At 48.1% G+C, this 19,819-nt stretch overlaps 7 protein-coding genes across 7 annotated transcripts; 3 read left to right on the plus strand and 4 right to left on the minus strand.

The window, feature by feature from the left end:
• Nucleotides 1–60: 60 nt before the first annotated feature.
• Nucleotides 61–816, minus strand: F5147DRAFT_690890 (histone-fold-containing protein). Its single transcript, XM_041437102.1, has 4 exons — nt 562–816; nt 402–506; nt 229–353; nt 61–178 (listed from the first exon to the last, which is right to left on the minus strand). Exons 1-4 carry the CDS (start codon nt 758–760, stop codon nt 155–157), a joined length of 453 nt encoding a protein of 150 aa, XP_041293792.1. The 5' UTR covers nt 761–816; the 3' UTR covers nt 61–154.
• Nucleotides 817–925: 109 nt separating this feature from the next.
• F5147DRAFT_836478 (histone-fold-containing protein) lies at nt 926–1,615 on the plus strand (the record flags this gene model as incomplete). The annotated part of the gene is made up of 4 exons (XM_041444001.1): nt 926–1,208; nt 1,261–1,390; nt 1,444–1,510; nt 1,565–1,615. Exons 1-4 carry the CDS (start codon nt 1,037–1,039, stop codon nt 1,613–1,615), a joined length of 420 nt encoding a protein of 139 aa, XP_041293793.1. The 5' UTR covers nt 926–1,036.
• A 378-nt stretch (nt 1,616–1,993) lies between these two features.
• On the minus strand, nt 1,994–5,238 carry F5147DRAFT_575297 (HECT-like ubiquitin-conjugating enzyme-binding-domain-containing protein; the record flags this gene model as incomplete). Its single annotated transcript, XM_041431266.1, has 7 exons — nt 1,994–2,159; nt 2,212–2,351; nt 2,404–2,521; nt 2,570–2,712; nt 3,069–3,693; nt 3,748–4,103; nt 4,159–5,238. 7 exons carry the CDS (start codon nt 5,236–5,238, stop codon nt 1,994–1,996), a joined length of 2,628 nt encoding a protein of 875 aa, XP_041293794.1.
• An 875-nt stretch (nt 5,239–6,113) lies between these two features.
• F5147DRAFT_772778 (WD40-repeat-containing domain protein) lies at nt 6,114–10,287 on the plus strand (the record flags this gene model as incomplete). The annotated part of the gene is made up of 21 exons (XM_041441375.1): nt 6,114–6,123; nt 6,182–6,358; nt 6,412–6,453; nt 6,503–6,560; nt 6,611–6,635; nt 6,699–7,091; nt 7,138–7,168; nt 7,229–7,336; nt 7,388–7,619; nt 7,666–7,795; nt 7,849–8,627; nt 8,678–8,711; nt 8,761–8,822; nt 8,871–8,931; nt 8,986–9,147; nt 9,198–9,212; nt 9,266–9,413; nt 9,463–9,493; nt 9,545–9,626; nt 9,687–9,837; nt 9,890–10,287. The coding sequence occupies 21 exons, from the start codon at nt 6,114–6,116 to the stop codon at nt 10,285–10,287; spliced, it is 3,129 nt and encodes a 1,042-aa protein (XP_041293795.1).
• Nucleotides 10,288–11,786: 1,499 nt separating this feature from the next.
• F5147DRAFT_753069 (uncharacterized protein) lies at nt 11,787–13,636 on the plus strand (the record flags this gene model as incomplete). The annotated part of the gene is made up of 8 exons (XM_041440233.1): nt 11,787–11,982; nt 12,060–12,118; nt 12,193–12,317; nt 12,380–12,497; nt 12,546–12,787; nt 12,845–13,278; nt 13,330–13,526; nt 13,581–13,636. Exons 1-8 carry the CDS (start codon nt 11,882–11,884, stop codon nt 13,634–13,636), a joined length of 1,332 nt encoding a protein of 443 aa, XP_041293796.1. The 5' UTR covers nt 11,787–11,881.
• Nucleotides 13,637–13,804: 168 nt separating this feature from the next.
• Nucleotides 13,805–15,866, minus strand: F5147DRAFT_141727 (uncharacterized protein). Its single transcript, XM_041428243.1, has 6 exons — nt 15,527–15,866; nt 15,043–15,469; nt 14,883–14,986; nt 14,732–14,831; nt 14,366–14,682; nt 13,805–14,310 (listed from the first exon to the last, which is right to left on the minus strand). Exons 1-6 carry the CDS (start codon nt 15,854–15,856, stop codon nt 14,059–14,061), a joined length of 1,530 nt encoding a protein of 509 aa, XP_041293797.1. The 5' UTR covers nt 15,857–15,866; the 3' UTR covers nt 13,805–14,058.
• Nucleotides 15,867–17,048: 1,182 nt separating this feature from the next.
• On the minus strand, nt 17,049–18,581 carry F5147DRAFT_690906 (glycosyltransferase family 32 protein). Its single transcript, XM_041437103.1, has 2 exons — nt 17,671–18,581; nt 17,049–17,619 (listed from the first exon to the last, which is right to left on the minus strand). The coding sequence occupies exons 1-2, from the start codon at nt 18,434–18,436 to the stop codon at nt 17,153–17,155; spliced, it is 1,233 nt and encodes a 410-aa protein (XP_041293798.1). The 5' UTR covers nt 18,437–18,581; the 3' UTR covers nt 17,049–17,152.
• Nucleotides 18,582–19,819: the final 1,238 nt, after the last annotated feature.

Genomic DNA, 19,819 nt, shown 5'->3' on the forward strand with positions numbered 1-19,819 from the left:
GTGACCTCACTTTCGGACTCGAAGTCACTGCCGTCAATGGGAGTAGCCATCGCTCAAACGAAAAACGACAAGAGCACTAGATCCCAATAAAATAATAATAAAGATAATAGAGTTAATACAACGCCTAACGATACAGCTGATAACATAGGGTTCTTCACTTGCCGCCAGAGCTCGAGAACTGTCTCAGCCGTTAGGGACAGTTTGCGAATAGAGTGACGTAAATCTTACCTTGGTCACGGATTTTGTGCCCTCAGAGATAGCATGCTTGGCAAGCTCTCCGGGAAGTATGAGACGGACTGCCGTCTGTATCTCACGAGATGAAATTGTCGATTTCTTGGAATATGCAGCGAGCTCTAAAATTAACGGTTAAGTGAGATCGAAAGAAGGTGAAAAGTACATACTTGAAGCTTCCGTAGCAATGCGTTCGAAAATGTCGTTGACAAACGAGTTCAAGATTGCCATAGCTTTATTAGATATGCCAGTGTCTGGGTGTACCTGCTTGAGCACTTTGAAAAAACATGTCAGACCAAAAGCTTTCTGCCTAGTAGAGTGACGCGTTACCCTTGTAGACGTAAGAAGAGTAGGTCTCCTTGCGGACTTTCTTCCGCTTCTTCTTTTCCTCTCCAGCGGCTGGGGCTGTGGCAGTCTTAGAGGTCTTCTTCGCAGCTTTAGCAGTACCCTCGGTGGTTTTGATAGGGGCTTTAGTGGCAGCACCAGAAGCTGGGGCTTTACCAGCAGTTGACGTGGGTTTAGGTGGCATATCGGCGAAAATTATGAGATTTACTATGATAACTCAACAGTGCGGGAGGGATGGCGGTTACAACGTTCGGGAGGCGCGAACGACATCTCCTATATATACCTTCACGTGACTTTACACTTATTTGGCTACGACGCGTCTTTGTTGATTGTGGCGCGCGTCTAGACTGTGGACTATAAATACAGCGTTCCGTCTAGCTAGTTACCTTCTAACCCATCTCAACTCAAAACTTTGCCTGCTCTACCTTTTTTTTCAACCAACCACTACACACTCTTCATTATGCCTTCTGCAAAGTCAAGCGGCAAGGGTAAGGTCAGCGGCAAGGTCAAGAGTGAAGAAACCAAGTCCACGTCGCGTTCTACTAGAGCTGGCCTCCAGTTCCCAGTCAGCCGTATTCATCGCATGTTGAGGAAATCCAATGTCAGCAAGCGCATTGGGTCTGGCGCACCCGGTGGGTTGCCAAGTGTTTTAGTCTCGCATTGAAACTGACGCGTGTTTTGTAGTCTACCTTGCTGCCGTACTAGAGTACTTGTCAGCTGAAATCTTGGAGTTGGCAGGAAATGCAGCTCGTGACAACAAGAAACGTCGCATCAACCCTCGTCACCTTCAACTAGCCATTCGTAATGATGAAGAGTGCGCCCCTATATTAGCTGACTTGCCGCAGTCTTGACTTACTTCGTCCTCAGGTTGAGTAAACTGCTCGGAGATGTGATCATCTCTGAGGGTGGTGTCGTACCTTACATCAACCCTGCAGTACGTTTTTTTTCCTTTACCAGCTGCTCAATCATTTTAAATGGCTTCGATTAGCTCCTGCCTGCAAAAAGCAAGAAACAAAGCCTTGACAGCCAAGAGGTGTAACCCACCCCGTGTATCACTTTCGCATGCCTCCTTGTGTACCACCACTGTGCATATTTACTTAGTATACTTAATCTGTAGGACGTTCTTCTCAACGTGCTCCGAGTTCCGCACCCATGCGCAGAGAATCCAAAGCAACACTTTGCGTGCAGCGTTGTCTTTATTGCCAGAACAAATACAATTGTCAGTGCAGTCGAAACCCCCTAAATTCAACTTTGCCCGACACTACGTGTTCGTAGCGTGGTGGCAGCATTTTGTATGATGTAGACCTATGCCTAGGTTATTACCTATGATATCATATGACAGTTGTTCCGACAACTTGAGCGTCCAATAAACATCACTCGATTTGGTGCAAAAACAGGGAAGTAGGATATCCACTTATCAGGATCCGCGATTTAACCAGCCAACGTGCAAGCCCGTCATTGTCTTCACGTTCTCTGGATACGAATGGGTGCTCTCCGTCAATAGCCCTGCGAGCTTGCGACAAACGTCGATTGGATAGAAGAGGTGCTCTGCTTGAGGAAATCCGGGGTATCGAGACAGTAGGCTACGTACAAGAGGTCAGAGGGATGAATTAATGTTCATCAAAGATCACGCACTCTTTCAAAGCCATCGTTGACGACGACGGCCCCAAAATTTTGTACAACACTTTTGACGCGTCGATGGAACCCTGTTTCGGAATAAGGTATGACGTAGGCAGCATATACGAAACTCGAATCCTCGGCTTGAACAGCCATACCTTACGCGGAGTGTAAGAAATCTAAACAATATGATTAAAGATCACAACAAACCAAAATTCGCGGCCGCTCCTCTTCTTCATCAGAGATAACAAAGCGGTACGTTGCATGAGCAGACACATGCTCGAGCATATCTTGCATGATGAATGCAGACATTGGAAATCGGGGAATTCTGTTAAGGCCGTCAGCACACTAATATAGGTATACTGTGACTACGAACTCCGCTGTTTGGCTCACTGGCCGCACCGCATACTTGAACAAACGGTACATCCCTGAAGCTGTGCCGTCTGGGTCGTGTCGCTCATGCCGCCGACCAATTATTGCGCCGCATATACATCGTGCCAGCCACGACTCTCCATCTCGCTAAAGATAATAAATCAGTTTACCATCAAAATTGATAAGGAGAAAAAAAAGTTATAAAATTGTGCACTCGAGCGTAGCTCCCATCACATGATCCTCAGTGAAGAGAGTTGTTTGAAAGAGTGACTCGCGAGTTGCCCCGCGTTCGATTTTGGACGTTTTGTATCAACCGAAAGTGAAACTTGCCGCAGTCTCACGACGCATACCCCACTACTTGATAGTGCAAAGAAACCTGCGGGGGCTTCTAAGGTATCAAGGCAGAGCACCGACGATCGACTAGCAGCCGCTGGTGGAAGCCCAACGTCGGCCTTCTTGTTCGTCCTACAATAGCACGAGTTCAATAAGAGATATATATTTACCAGGGGCTGTTCGGTGCAGGAGACGTTGTTGGATACTATTGCCGATTGCTGGAAGAGAATATAGCCACCTCCAACCAGAGCCTCGCTATCCTCTGGCCAGAAACCACGTCCATGCTTCGCGGTGTGATTATGTAGTGTTTGGTCTGCATGGCACATCCAGGCATCGACAAGTTCTTCCCAATATTCTGATGGGAGGTCACGGTATTTGAACAACTTTGGGTAATGGACGAGGGGGAGCGAGCAAGATATGCAGGACCAGGATGTTGGCTTCGATGATAGGAGTTGTTCAGCAGACATCAACGGGGTAGGTTCATCGGATGAAGAGGACCTCGCCGTCTGTGGGTTCGCAATCCCAAGTTTGAGCTCGTAGTGTCCTTGGCGAATTTGAACATCTTTCTTTCCAGGGGTGACTTGGACAGGTAAGCTTAGTGGAGGCGAGGAGGCCCAAGAACTCCTAATCACCAACCAATCACCTTCTGTCCCACTGGATGACGTTGGCAACACTTCAGCCTGTAGTTCTGTGTCAACGGGAATGCCTGATACTGCTACGAAGACCAGGACATGTCTCAAGGTCTCGTGATATTCGGCGACATATGAAACATTGAGTGCAATGCTCCCTGCAAAACTTTGGTTAGTTTTGTCGATGATAATGTCCAAGTGTTTACCTTGTTGCTGCGACTCTTCGGTTCCAGATTGGATAAGCCCGTGGGACGAGCCCGGTCTGCTGGTGCTCTTAGACAGCCGTCGGCTAAATTCCGCTGCAGGGCGTAACCATTGTGGGGCAGATATGCTTCGACTGCGTAACTTTTTGTGAGTCATTGCCGAAACGTCAGGAACCGGCTCCTCGGGTGCATCTCCAGAAGGGGATTTATGTTGGCGCGACTCGGATGGGATACCCGACATTGATTCGCGAATGAACTCAGGGAGCGTGACAAGTTCATCCAGTGCTCTAACTTTGGGCTGCAGGATGGCATCTTGGTCATGCAATCGCCCGGCTCCCGAGCGTTGGATAAGATGGTCGACGAATGCACCTCGCTGGAATGATTACTTTGATAAGCGATTGTCTCCAGTCAAAGCAGATAGGAAATACCTGATTTTCGTACTCCTGCCTTGCTTGCCTGAACCTGATCATTCGTGTGCTATCCATGACAACCGATTGATCAGTCAACTTGCGGTCTGACGCTTTCCGGATGAGCTCAAGCATATGGTCAAGGTCGCGCATATCCCGGTCATGAGCTTTCTGCTTGCCCTTAGATAAAGAAGGCTGGACTTTAGGACCTTCAAGCCGTGCACGCTCCATTTGGGCGAGCTTGGCGCTCTTCAATTCCACTCGTTGGTTGTGTAGCTGGGGTGCAACGATATACAGGCGCTCGATTGCCAGCATCACGGCATCAAAATCCATGCGCAATTTTTCGTTGGGGATGCTGGGAGATGGTATCGACCGTGGTGGCTGTATGCCAGCCTTCTCGGAAGATGATTGATACTCAGCATCGTATTCTGGGGGTGTCTCGAAGTCGTGGCCTGCATGGTCATATTGTGGGGGGAGGTGATCTAAGGAGGGGGAACGGTGGGAATCGGCGCGATCTTTACAAAGTGCCGTTACAGCTTCTAGTTTTCGTTCAATCTTGGACCAAAGGAGCGCAGTTTGTACAGTTTGTACTGGGGATTGCGGGGAGAGAGTGTTTGCCCTTGCCCTCCCTTCCAACTGCAGATCGCCAAGCTGCTTTTTCAGGGTACTTAACAGATCAGCGGGATATCGAACGACAAGGTCAGGAGAAGTGGATGAAGATGCTTGAAGGGCTAAATCCAAAGGGGGAGAAACTGCAGGCAACTGGTCCAAGTCCAAAAGGAGTGATACTATGACTTGTGCAAAATGTGCATCCTGTCTGTTCATAGAAGGCGCCAGGGCATCGACTCGATCCCTAAGTTCTTCTAGGAGAGCTGTGTGGTCATCCAGGACTTTGCGGGGTATCTCCCCACCATCATGATTTCTGAGATTTAACACAAGCGTCTCGAGCGCGGAGTATGATTGCGGCGTCCGTTCGAAGTGCATAGAAGCTGGCATCGAATGGCGCCTGTCTGGGACAATTGGCTGCCATCTTCTAGGGACAGATAACAAATTGTTGAGTGTCATGAGACACGAATTTTGTACGGCAGTGATTGATGGCATGATAACAGTCTGCAAAATTGAGCTAAGGATTATTCACAGACACATCGTTAAGGTATCCATCACTCACGAGCAGTCTTTCTGGCGCAATATGGTCTACATTATGTAGCGCTGCCGTCGATTGCGGCTTGCTTTGCGATATGCTCCCATTGGCATGAGCTTCATACTCTACTTGCTCCCCGGCAAGTTCTTCCAAAAGTGCTTCTTGAAGTAGTTGCTCTCTTTCGTCTGCGCTGGGAAATGGTTTTGGAACGGAAGTTCGAAGGATTTCGTCCTGTTCGACGGGCTGTACGACTTGGGTGCGAACGAGAGTCGCCATGAGCAGCGTTCGAACTTCGGACCGTTCACTTCTGGGGTTTGGCTAAAATAGTTGGTGGAAGCAATTGATAACACTGGCACTGGCACGTGGCCCGATACGCCACGGTTCGGCAGCAAAAGTTTGTAGCACTTTTTGCTCCCTTGAGCTCGTTGTTAGCGATAGCGGGGAAGTAATGAAAAGTGAGCTGGGGACTACTGTTGGGACCTGCAAATGGTAGGGATGGGATATCTGGAGCATCATAAGTTATCCAAGTTATTAATAATTTAATACTTGCCAAGTCGCGTCTCAGGTCTATCAAGATTCAACACATTATGGCAGTGTCTTACTCATAACTTTTCATGATGAGTGGCGAATAACTCGGTTCCCAACTCCTTTCGTGACAGGCTCTTTCAAATGGAATGTATCGTTGCTTCTCGCCTGCTTCGAGTCTATGCCCTTCTTCACTCACTGGCAGCATCACCAGAACTCTCATAAAAACCACATCCTATCAAAAGTTTCATAACTAGAACTATCTTTAACGCCTACTTGCACTGCAGCTGCCACAGCCGTGTATAACAATATGCATCACGGTATGATATATTTTATTTTGCAAACGAAACGTGGCTGAACCTGTGCACGACTTCCCAGCTACCGGTCCCGCGCCTGTAGCTGGTCTTTTTAAAGATTGCGCAGGTGATCTCCTCGGAGAGACGGCTAATCAACCCCGCGTTGATCCTTCAAAATTCGATACCAAACGGAGGCAGACATTGCTCAATCTCCTAAATGCTTTAAACGAGCTTAGCCAGGCTGAATGTCTTGACCGAGGTCAGCTTTCCGTGCTATGTAATCCTAGACTGCTTATCGACTTCTCAACTCAGACTTTGATCAGAATCCAAGCTTTGAGGATGACAGAGATGCCCGTGAGTAGGATCGCCTGACAGCTGTACCTTTGGTTGAACATCGGATTAGCGACTGTGGACGAGCAACTGCAGGTTTCCGGAGCAGAGAAATTTAACAGATTTCAAAAGTTCGTTTACCATCAACCCTAAATTTTTTTGGCATTAAATTTTCCTTCAGAAGGATCAATAGTCTCGACAAAGAGGTCACTGCTGTTTAACAACAAGTTTTGCGGCTGATTAGGCTGACATGGTATTCACACTGACAGCTCAGAAACTTCGGCAATGCTGCACGACAACTTGGTAGTTCAGTCGGAATTCTGTCCTCCGCATTTCGGCTCCGAGAACGTCTTGCACAAATCCTTTTCCTTTTCCGGGACAATGCGGCTGATCTCTTTCCTCGGAAAATCTCTCGTCAGCAACGCGAATTTTTGGTCAACCCCAATCTAATGGACAGAAAGCGCAATGCTCGGCGGCGGAAGAGCATGCCAGGACGTGTTCCTGTTAATATTGAAGACAGCCTTGATCTTGAGAGCCTCCCAGAGCAGTTTGAGAACTTCGCTGCTGCCCTCATGACCTTCTTGAAATGCTTGAACGAATTTCCGGAATTCACTGATGAGGCTGTTAACACTTCGATAAAATCATTCGAGGGCGATTTGAAGGTATAAATTTACACCTTTTGTGTAGCACTTGATTAATTTTTAGCAGTACTGGGCATGTTGTTTACAAGAATATAGAGGTAAGCCTCTCCCAGTCTCATAGGACTCAATGACCTGTGATTCTAAATATCTTTTATCAGGACAATTCAAATACCCTGCTGTACAGCGTTATGTTCATGACCTTACGGCTGAAATGGGAGAGCACATCGACAGCATTACTGGGACGTTATCTATGTTCATCGAAGTTGGTGTGTGATCCCCTGGTCTACTCAGGCGACATGATTCTAATTTAGTTCGAGGTGTCCCAACTATTCGATTCGCACAGAAGCACGCTGCAGCAAATCTTTTAACTCTGTCCACCGTTGCCACCTTCTTCTCCGCCGTCACTGCGACCACACTGCAGTTCTCGTATTCTCAGACTGGAGATATGCTCTCTGACGGAGTTAATGCATTCTGGTTCTCCTCGCTTGTATTCAGCATCGCTGCTGCTGTTAATAGTTTGCTGGGGCTTTCTTGGAAACAGGCTATGTAGTGAGTATCCTTCGGACCTGAAGCAAGTCCCAGCTGATGCGTATAGTCGATCACCTGGTGATCGCGTGCCGTGGTGGGTACTGATGTGGATTAAACGATCACCCTTAGTATTTCTGGTGATGTCTGTGACTTGCTTCTCGGCTGGACTTGTACTGTTCACATATTCTACACAACAGGTGAGTTCCCTTAGCTATTTTCGAAATTTCCTTCTACTTATGATGTATCACAGGGCAAAGTTACATCTACAATCACAACCGTTTTTACTGCGTTCACCTCATTTGGCCTAGCAGCGGTTTCAGCCTGGGTTGCCTCTGAGAAATGGACATTTGTGCATCATCGTGGGTCGAAGTGGCTTTCTGATGTTCTGAAAGATGCTCTGCGACGCTTCATGGCTCTGCGTTTTGTCTCATTTGTTAGCAAAACCTTTGGTTGGAGCTCGCGGTATGTGCAAAAAGGTGTTGAATTTGCAGGTCACAAATGTAGACGGGTGTCATCGATGGGGACAATCACGACAACCGCGATAGAGCAAGGCGACAACCTGACTACTGGCGAGTATGCTCACACTATATCACGCTCTCCTGAACCCCTTTCTCCGCTATCACCCATCCGACAATCCACAGACTCCTACTCGCGTTTCAGTGGCGAGGGTTCTTCACATCCCAACTTGGAGTCACCAACCACCACCTTCAGCGGCACGTCAAGCTCTCCGATTACAGCGCGAGACCGTTTAACAAGTGCCATTCGGTCCGTCATGATGCTTCAGTCTGCAACATCTTCTCCTAGCAGCCCATTTTCTCCTGTGCGGAAACGAACAACTTCGTCGGCATTCACAGATACATCGAGAGCGATGCCAGAGACAGGTATCACTACAACATTTAGAGGCTCCAAAGTTGCTTCTCTCATATCTAAGCTCAAGAGCTTAGAGACAACGCAAGATTTGGCTGCGCATTCAGCACTCGTCAGGCACTTGCAATTTTCACCCAATGGGAAGTTTTTAGCAACTTCAAGGTATTCCCTTCCAGCCTGCGGAGTACGCTGTGTATTGATGTTTTTAATAGCTGGGATCGGACATCCATCATCTTCCGCGTCGGGGTGTGTGGTGCTAGTGGTTGATTAAGACGTGGCAATGATATCTCTACAGGATCCTTGTGTGCCCCATCGTGTGCTTGCACATGCTTCTGGCTTTGTGGGTCAAGTTGCTTGGTACGCTATTCTTGCTTCGTGTCCATGGCTTGCTGATCTTTTGGTAAGGTCCCCAATCGGTGTACTTCTCCTTACACGGTTGAATCGGGCTATCAAAATTTGGACAGAGGTTGGTTGAACTGGAAGCAGAGTAATGCCGTGCTGAATTGTATGTCATTTTTAGGATGGAGTGTGTCGAAAAACCATCGAACGTCAGCATCATGTCCAGTCAATTGCATGGTTACCTAGAGGGGAAGGTGAGGTTCCAACTCGCACTCGTAGACTATGCCAACAAGTGATCTTCGCAGCATTTCTGTCCGTCGAGGGTAGCGAAGTGGTCAAATTGGTGAGTGGTCATCGCGCTCTTATTTATGACGTGTCCACTCATTTCGACAGGATCTTAACGGCAATGTGCGTGCACCAAGGTCAATTTTTTGGAACGCTGCTCAAGTCTCGTTCTTCAGGTCCTCGACACGTATCGCTTCAATCGGTTGTTCATTCATGATGTGGCCATTACTCCCGATCTACAGTGGTTATTGGGCGTCGGGCCGATCCTATATTCTCCCAAAGGATTGCATCCTAGCAAGTCCCGAGTAGAAAAACAGCTTTTGGGTATGTTCACTGTCGTCTTTCGTGGGATCTGATTTCTTATCTATTTTAGTTTATAACATCCAGACGAAGGTTATAGAAAAGTGAGCTCATCAGTATGATGCTTTGAGGCATTTATTGACGACTTGTGGCAGCCAAACGCCAGTACTGAATGATGTTCGTGATATAACGCTGGCTAAGAACGGACAAGTGGCTCTGGTCTCTTATGAAAACAAGGTCTGTCAGTATATCGCCGATTCGCCTATTTTGCTCAGTTTCTCTCGTGCATACATCTAGGCATTCCCCCAGCTGTGGAAGTTAGAAATAGTCAAGGATCAGGCGCGGCTGACTCTGCGTCATACTTATATGCCCAAAGTGCCAGTTGACTTCGCAGGACCGAGCTATTTTGGGGGCAAGGATGATCAGCTTGTGCTTTGTGCCGGCAAGGGTGCGCTATTTCCGGTTCTTCCCAGCCCTGTAACTGAACGACTGCTGAGCAGCTGGTGATATACATATCTGGGACCGCGATTCAGCCGTGCTTCTTCATCATGTCCGTGCCCAAGCCCTAGGCGGGGACCTGACGTGTGTCGCATGGAATCATGCTTCGGATAACCCTTTCATGTTTGCTACGGGAAGCCACGATGGTGCGGTCAGATTGTGGACGACGACGAATGACTATCGACCATGCGAGTCTAGTCGCCGTCACCTTACAGTGACTACACAATCTACACCGTATTCTGTTACCCCTTGCTCGCCTTCACCTGTTGATAGTGGTTTTCAGACAGATAGCGCCGGCACACAATTTGGGGAATACACCCCGGAGCCATTAACACTCACGCCTGTGGAAGACAGTGGCCAGCGAGATAGGATTGTTACATTTGCACATACTCGTGGCTGATGAAGAATTCAAAGGTTTATATCCACTTGTAACTTGATTATTAGTCAAGACTCTCACATCCGCTTAACTGTTACGCCAAAAGGAATGATACCGAAAGCTTGTCTTTCAGTATCGCAGCCGGTATATATGTATTGTAAATTATGGGAACTTTAATAAGCCAGTGTGCTTACACCACTACGGAGTTATGCAGCCAGCACAAGAGACTGAAAGTGGTGAAATAACTGTTGGCGGTGACCTTTGTGGGGGTGGAGAGGAGTCCGGGGAAGACAACGGAAGCGGACGAATATGTGCCTTATGAAGAGCGAGTCGCGTTGCAGAAGGAATGATGCCAAAGTTTTACTTGGGGTGTTGCACCCGTTCATCCTATATCTTTTTCTCAACTAGGCCACTTCAACCCTTCGCAAGCAGCGTAGTCTATACTAATCTGTACTTTGCACCAGCCAGCATATCGAAAGGTGACACTGCAGACGATCAGCTGGACTGGGGAACATTTGGTTTGAAAAAAGAATGCTGCCTCTTTTCACTACACACGTGAGAGGGAGTATTTTGCGCAGGACTGGAGCCATCCATAAGTTCACATGTGGCTCTGCCTTCGTATGTGTTGTGCATATGCTTCCCTATGAGGTTGACTCAGTATCGAGAATCCAGGATTTGATTATGCGGAACAGCATCGAACATTGGTCGGACCCCAGATATCGACTATTGCACGGAGTGCGTTTATTCGAGGCGGCGAGCGATACGTTGCTTGCGGTGTTTGAAAGAGTTGTAAATTATGCTCTAAGTAGCACGGTCGAAATAGTCAGGAGAAGTTTGGGCGAAGTGCTGATAATGCCTGCCCAGTTGTCACTTGTGAGAAGAGTCGTAGGTCCACTTCACCGCAGACCTTTGCGCACTAAAGATATGCATGGAAGTAGTATAATCGCCTGTCATGGGTGTTCATGAGTACAGAAAAATAATATTATGAGTCCTTCACCGTCATCTACATGGTCTGAGTTGGTTATAAGCCGATGCGATCCAGCGTCTGAGCATTCATCCGACATCGCTTATCCTGATTGTCAATATCCCAATAATATGTCTATATCTGACGTCGTGACACACTTGGTCCTCTGGCAGCGACCTCCACTAAATCATCAAGATTAGGATGTTTTGCGGTGGGGTTCTGTTCAACAGTCTGAGCCTCCCGCAGGCCCCGCAGCTAGTGATATCATGGCTCCATCTTTTCGTTGGTTTGAGGGGCTGTTGCCAGGTTCAATGCCGATCATTGATGATCAACATTGCAATGTAACACCTCTTTCAGGCACCACGAAAGTCGTGTCAAGCAAGACAGCCTGGGGGCGCAGAAGTGAACTGTTTCTCAGTATCGGTGCGAAAACGATGGGACAGCTCGGATAACTCTTGAAAAAAAAGTATGCGGATGTGTGAGTTGAGAGTAGAAAAGCAGAGGATCGGCGCCCTGGCGTGTTTGTTGTGGCTATGTATATTACATCAATTTGTTCCGTACCCATGGCCGATGAGACTCCAGGTTCCCGGGCCATGGAACATATTACTCTTATTTCCTGGACATCTTCCACCACATTAATCTGACCCATAGAACATGCTGTCGAAACGGGTTATCGCTGCAGCACGCAGTAGTGCTTTTCTCGCAAGCAGAAATGCCCGATGCCACGACACTGCTGTATCGCTGTCGAAAGGATGGTGCGCGTTTTCTGCCTGTTTTTTCTCTGCTGGAAGCATAGCTAAGCTAACGGATGATAACTTTCTTGTCTGTCTAGGAAGGTCGCCGACTCGCAAATGAGACGCGCACAGTTCCATTCATCACATCTTCTCCAAGGTCAGTTCTATGACGTATCTAAACAACGAAACATGATCATTCAAACGTGCTCTGTTGGTCTTGCTGATTCACAGCTGAGACTGTAAAAGTGCCGCAGATGGCAGAGTCTATTTCCGAAGGTACTCTTCGGTCTTGGTCAAAACAGGTTGGGGATAGCGTCGAGGCTGATGAGGAAGTCGCGACAATTGAGACGGATAAAGTGAGTAGCAATTCACTTACACTTCTATCGCACGAACACCACACTGACGTCCACTCCCTCAGATCGATGTTTCTGTGAACGCGCCTAAATCAGGGAAGATTGTGGAGCTGCTCGCAAAGGAGGAGGATACTGTCAGCGTCGGCCAGGACCTCTTCATAATTGAACCCGGTGAAGGTGGTGGTATGTCCCACATCTTTAATCACACACAATGTATTCACATGGTTCTAGCATCTCCCTCCCCTCAAGAACAGAAGAAGGTAGACCCTGAAGAACCTAAGGACCAACAATTAGACAAGACGACGTCGGAGCCTCCCGCACCTTCAGGTGTCGACAAACAGAGTGGCGGTATTCCTCCCGAGGGACCGAAAGAGTCCAAGAAGGAAGTGAAGCAGGACTCAAAACCAAAGGAGGTCAAGTCAAAAGCACCTCCCGCCGCGCCAAAGGCACCAGGCAACCGGGGTGAGACCAGGGTAAGTATTTCATCGCTGCACCTTCTGCAAGGATATTGACGTGCATCTATCCCTTAGGTCAAGATGAACCGTATGCGCCTGCGCATTGCCGAGCGTCTGAAGGAGTCTCAAAACGCTGCCGCTTCGCTCACGACCTTCAATGAGATCGACATGTCGTCTCTCATGGAGATGCGAAAGAAGTACAAGGATGAGGTGCTCAAGGAACACGACGTCAAGTTGGGTTTCATGAGCGCGTTCGCTCGTGCTTGCGCGCTGGCACTGAAGGAAATTCCTGCTGCAAACGCGTCCATTGAGGGTGATGAGATTGTCTACCATGATTACGTCGACCTCAGCGTTGCTGTCGCGACTCCGAAGGGCTTGGTCACTCCCGTAGTGAGGAATGCTGAGAGCATGGGCTTTGTTGATATCGAGAAGGAGATTGCCGCTCTCGGCACCAAGGCCAGGGACGGTAAGTTAACTCTCGAGGACATGGCAGGAGGGACCTTCACCATGTAAGCTTTTCTGATTATCAACCCAAACCAAGACTAATTTCGCGCGTTCAGTTCCAATGGTGGTGTCTTCGGCTCATTGTACGGAACGCCCATCATCAACTTGCCACAGTCTGCTGTGCTAGGCATGCACGCGATCAAGGACAGGCCTGTCGTAGTTAACGGCCAGATCGTCATCCGACCCATCATGGTTGTTGCCCTAACCTACGACCACAGACTACTCGATGGTCGGGAGGCAGTTACCTTCTTGGGTTCGTACTCCTCTTGTCATTTGGTCTCACCTAGCGTGCTGATGGCGTTTATAGTGAAAGTTCGCGACTACATCGAGGACCCCCGCAAAATGCTTCTTGCATTAAACTGAGCTTGCCTTGGAGAATTTTGTTCATGAAAGACCCATGGCTAAGTGCACTTGTTCTTATAAGTTACAGTAATTTCATAGTCAGTATCTTCAATATTAAACTCCTTGGTCTATCCCAAGTTGTCGCTTTATAGAAGCTCATTCATCATCTTGCGGGACAATAAGCGGCATATTTGAACGTCTCATACTTTTTTCCAACCACGTAAACCTCCTTCGTATCGACCTCCTTTGCCGCATTTGAGTTGGTGCTATTAATACTACTGTACCAGAGGTAAACATAATCTCCCACAAGCCAGTCGGCTTACAGCAACGCGTGCCCTAAATAACATGGGAAACAAAAAATGACACTGAGTGTCCAAGCGTGCAAAAACGGAATAAAGTCAGACAGCGACGAGCATCGCATCGGCAAGTCCGACCGGCGGACGTTACGGTACCACCTCTTTTTCCTTACCCTTCCGGGACGGCGGCAGCGCCAAGCTTGGTAAGCTTGCCGCGCTTGCTGCGCTAGTGAATGATGCTAGGCGCCGTGTTCCCTTTAGCCCCGTTGGCGAGGAGAGAATATTTGGTGAGTGCATAGGACTGTTTGGGACTGAGGCGTTCGAGCGCGTCTGTCTTGTGGGCGTTTCGCCCTGATTTGCTTCCGTGAGCAGATATTCTACCCATAGGCGGGAAAAAGACTAGAGCAGAAAAACGGTGAGCTTGCTGTTGCAGCAACAAAATTCGTGGTATTACCTCGGTCTCGTCTGTCTTTTCCAAATCAACTGCCCTTTGACTTGGTGACCCGATGTTTGATGGACGTCCCCAGAATGAATGGCCAGATGAAGCCGTTATCGAAGAACGCTGCAGGCCTGCCTTTTCACGTTCGGCGTCCGTCCATGATAGAATAGATGCAAGGAGCGTGAGCATTTCAAAGCGTTTTGCATCGGCACGTGGAGTGGAAAGAAATGATAGAAGAATGTTGTTGACCAATCTCCGATCTACATTCGTGTCAGATGAATTGCGCCGAAGTCTACGGAGGGCTTCCATAAGGTGTTCGTTGATAATTACGGCTGAAAAGAATATTGATATTAGGCAACATATGTGATGATGAAAATAGACCTTCGTGTCGCAGCTTCCCGATCAATAGATTCTTCTCCTTGACGTCCTGCTCTAGCTCTTGTGTCCGCGAGGCATTGATTTTCAGTTCGTCAAGCTGGGCCTGTCTGATATTTGAGCTTGGTTAGATAACCGACCAGAACACGAGGCGGACCTCTGCGTCTAGAGCTCGTCGCTTGAATTCGGTTAATGATATGTTGACATCATCGAGCTGAGATCTGTAGTCCTTCACAGCTTGTGAAAGTTCGTGTTCCTTTGCTGTCGATGCTTCAGCATGGAGAACTTGAGCATAAAATATGCATGACATTGCTTACATGCTGAAAAATCCTCCAGCACTGACTGTAAGTTAGTCGCAGTCTCCCGTGCTGCGACCAACTCAACTGACTCTCGATCTCGAACTTCGCGTTCCATCTCCAGATCACGCCTCAACGTCTCCAGGTTCAATCTTGCTTCATCACCCAACATCTTCTCCTGCATTGTGGCGCGTTCCCATTCGCTACGTTCGATGCGGCATCGCTCAAGCTCACTCAAAGTCTCCCGAAGCTCACGTTCGCGTAGAAGACTTTCCTGCGCATTTTCGTTCAGGACCTGACTCCGAATTGTATCTAGCTCCTTTGAATTGTGTTCTGCTTCTTCATGAGATGCGATGAGCTCGGCTTTCAAAGTCTCGACGGTGGAAACCAGATCCTCATTCTGAGCCGTAAGATGCTGAACGAGTTGTTCCCTCCTATCGAGTTCTTCCTAATGCATAGTTTGTTAGGGTAGCAAAAAGTAGTAGATACTCCAATAGAAACGCACAGCATCCTGTTGCAGCTTATTGCCTAGACTTGTACGCATCGTCGTGAGTTTGGCTAAGAGGTTACGATACTGTGCAGCAAGGTTATCCTTCTCCTCTCTCTCGCGTTCGAGTTCTCTCTTCAGCTTCTCGATGGGGTCCAAGCCCTCCTCGTCCACGAGGGCACGGGAATGTCCATTGATGCCAACTACGGGAGAAGACGTGGAGCTGCGTTCGCTGTCCAGAGATGAGCGACCATCCACATTTACGACGTGATTAATAGGAGAAAATGGTCTGGCGTGGACTGGGGATCTCGAGTCAATCCGGGTGATGGCTGCGCCGTTGGAAGACATCGGTCTTGTTCTTGTCATTCAGTCCTCTGCTCTCAGAGCATGAGGCTACTTCACACGCCCAAAATGGAATTCCACGTGCGCTTTCATTATCGGAACCTTTTGTTAGTCTCATTCACCTGAAATCTCGACCTGCTCTTTCTTATGCAAAAGCTGAACATTTGCCTGTTCGTAATATGGGTTTTGTATTAGTGCCAGATTATGAGGGCCAACAAACTAGTGCAGCTCTCACCAGAGTTTTTGTATCGTACACTGTTATTTCTCGACTCGTACGACCTGCTAGTAAGTGCGGGGACAAAAGGTGAGTGAACAGATGTATCCATCTCACTGTGCTCACTGCGCACCCCTGCTTATTTCCAAATGAACTCGATGGGACCCTCGGAAGTGGACCTTCTACTCACTAGCTACACGTCGCAAACGACTTAGACTGTATGACGCTGCACGGCAACACGTTGAATTCCAACTGAAGTGCACGCTGCCCTCACAACCATTCCTGGAAGTTCTCGACAAGAACGATATTGGCCACCAAATATTGATCAAATCCCAGGGATTGCGCGAAGGTTCAGGTAATCGTGAATTACGTTACCCTTTCGGTCGGAGGGATGGAACAACTCATATCGAATGATCACGTCCCGAGCCTTCGCTTCCCCGTAGAACGGTACTACTCGTAACTTTGGTGCCCAACGAGTAAATTCCCGAGCTCAGTTTGTGATGGTAAAGTCAGGAACAATAACAAGGACAGGAGCTCCTTGCCATTTATCGGTGTGCTACGTCGGGCTGACGCGGACAACGCCTTACATAGTATACAAATGTAGGACTGGAAATTCAAGAAGGGCTACTAGTTCAATCGCTTTTGTCGGCTAGAAACTAATGGATATGGCAGTTCAGTCTTTCTTTCCACTATAGTTTCAGCGACTACTCCATCACAAAAGGATACGTTCTTCATCCTTGTTGCCTTCGGGAATGTGGAAACATATTCCATTGACAATAAGTCAAAGCTCCCGCAACGCACCGTAACAATTTCCTTCTCTCGTGGATGACTTTTCATACATAGATGTGTTCATGAACGAATATTCAACTTCTGGTCCCATGTTTTCCATTTTCGAAAGTCTTACCAGCAACCTTCATGTTCATCCAAGCGCAGATGATCATCTCATAGCCACCCTTGTTTTGGTCGCTCGAACAGAACACGAACAACTCACTCTACTATCGCTTCGTTGTGTGGCGTAGTGCCATTCTGGAACTGAAAATTTACCTGTCAGGACTTGCAGCCAATCTCTAAGCTAGCAGGTCACAATATCAGAAATTACCATCTATTCGCACCTTCCTCTCTATCTCCTCCTCGTGCCTCCTCAACAACAGCCGGTCCACCCAGCCGCCCTTGGGAAAGGCTTGATCCCACCTATTATGCAAATGCACGGCAAATATCTTTCCTAGCGCCCTATCTAGCGCTCCACCCTCCTCAAGCCCTTCCCCAGGTCTGCCGGTCCACTTCCCGTCTATGCGATCAGGCTCAAACGGATCTGGCGCTCTGTTATCGAGCCGACATACCAGAGGGTCGGAGAAGCAGAACGGTAAAATTTTAAAGGGGGGTATGGATTCGTTGAGGAGGCGCCGCCATAGCCTATGGTAAAGAACTGACCCCCAATCAGTACTTGGAGAACGCGGGGGAGTGCTGTGTGCCATGAGATGGAAGGCTTCACAGAGGTAAGGCGAGTGCTTGCGGAAGTGCATAAGCGCACCGTTGAACGGTTGGTAAATCTTGTCTGAGGAAACTTGTGGATTAGTGGACGAAAAAGGGTTGATTATTAGATTACCGTAGCAGTCCCATTGCGTTACAAATTCGTGCTCAAGCAATGGAGAGAGGTCTCGGGTTAGGAGCATGTCCACGTCTATCCAAGCGCCGCCGTACGCCCAGATGACAAGTAAGCGGACGAGGTCACCATCCACCCATGCTTTCTTGTCTTCGAGATTGAGTAAGCGGTGGTTCTCCATTGCCGTGCCCTTGGCTAATTCAGGTATATCCACTATCTGAAGTGTGAACGAGCTAGGAAACAGTTCGAGATACTTTTGCACGATTGGATTGAGTGATAGGTCGCCGTTTGACCAGAGCATTAGACGAGAGCGAGGCAGGTCTTGCGTAGCGAAGAATGACTTTAGCATGTATTCTTGTCTCTCACCGAGGGGTGCAAGATCGACGCGCCAATATGCATGGAACTGTGCTCGCTCCTCTGGTGGAATATACCGTTCCTCTGCCTTTCGTTCCCCTTCTGTAAATCTTACTATTCCTGCTAACTCATAGCAGTCCATACCCATCCGCAATGGTACACCTGCCTGAACCTCGAACCGTTTCCCGCCATACACGGCATCACTGATGTTGTACAGTGTGCTGATGCGCTCGGGCTCGAAACATCCTGCAAGTGGGGACAGTGGGAGTATTTCGCGCTGTATCCATGTTCGTTGATGGAATACGAGGCCGATGCTCCCATGCGGCTCATAGAGATAGTATATCGTGTAACCTATGATGAACGCCAGCGGAAGCGTGAATTTCAAGAATATTGTGAATGCTCTTCGCAGTCGCATGATGGGCCAGAACGGAAGTATTATTTTCGCCAAGGTGGAGGATATACAGTATACAGTGCCATCATGGGAATGGCGACGGAACTGCTCTCAGGCTGAAATTCGAATGTCGGCGTCAAGCGCGCCGGCGGCGAAGACCGTGTTGGTGTCAACAAGGTGTGATGTTTAGAATTTAAACTGCGATGCAGTCCAACTTCCGACACCTACTAGGGCGCGCCCGCCTACCACTTACAAGTACAAATATAATATTCCAGTCTCTCCAAATGATATATAAATATCTCGAATAGCATGGCCAAAGCGCTTTTATAGAGCGGATAGTGAACACTACCGCTGCGATGCGGACTGCTCAACAGTAGTATCAATTCCTGTGTTGCAGTAAGTGTCTTCGATCTTTTTACCTATGTTTCTGATTTTGGTTTGCTTATGGCTGTCAGAACTCTCATAATAAGTATCTGCAGCGCTGAGGAGGAAAGTGGCGGGCTTTTGAGAAAAAGAATCTCACCCTGCAAGCACTTTGTATTCTAGGAAAGCCGATGCAGTCATGATGAGCTTCTGAATCGTAACGGATCATAGCCTATCAGTCATAATCAATGCGAAGTATATACTTACGTTGAATGTGTTACAGTTCGCCAACATCAAGTCCAGTATGTGGAGACACTCGAATGGAAACACTTGACATGCGTCACGCATAACGGCGTGGATCATTTCATTTTATGCGATCCATATGTACAGCGACAGCTTAAGCGTTCAACTTAATTGCGTATGCCATGATGCTGATCTGTCATTGGACCCGAACTGTTTGCTTGAAGCCATACACTCCACCTTTCGAACCATTGTGAGCTCACACTTTCATAAAATACCTAACCTTGACAATTAGAACTCATATATTGCGCTAGTCACAGAGCCGACGAACAATGACTATTACCCTATCCATTGTTCCTTTCCGGAACATTTATCAAGGCTCTTAGGACATAAAAGCTTGCATTCTTTTCCCCCATCTGAGAGCCCTCAGCCAGATTCTATCTTGCCTCCTACGACCAATGCATTTCTCCTTCCTCACCGTCTTGGTTGCTTTGACGACATTTATGTATGTCAGCGCAACCCCATCTGTTTTCAGCAGATCATGTCGTGCCGTTGGCAAGTATTGCCAGCAAGGCTCTGACTGTTGCTCCGATGCGTGCGCGTATACAGCTGTGAGTTTTATTTGCATCTAAGATTCAGACTCGTGGCTCACCGTTTGTGGTTTGTAATAGGATTGCACCGTGAAAACTTGTGTTGATGACGACTCCATACTTAACGGTGGGCTGGTAGGTCGTGAGAGTGAGTCATGCTTCTGCCTTCATATCGATGCTGTTGTTCATGGCACAATTCATAGTTGATTGCTGA

Source organism: Suillus discolor, assembly GCF_016758755.1.
Source record: "Suillus discolor strain FC423 chromosome Unknown F5147scaffold_22, whole genome shotgun sequence".
In the NCBI taxonomy this organism is placed as follows: Eukaryota; Fungi; Basidiomycota; class Agaricomycetes; order Boletales; family Suillaceae; genus Suillus; species Suillus discolor.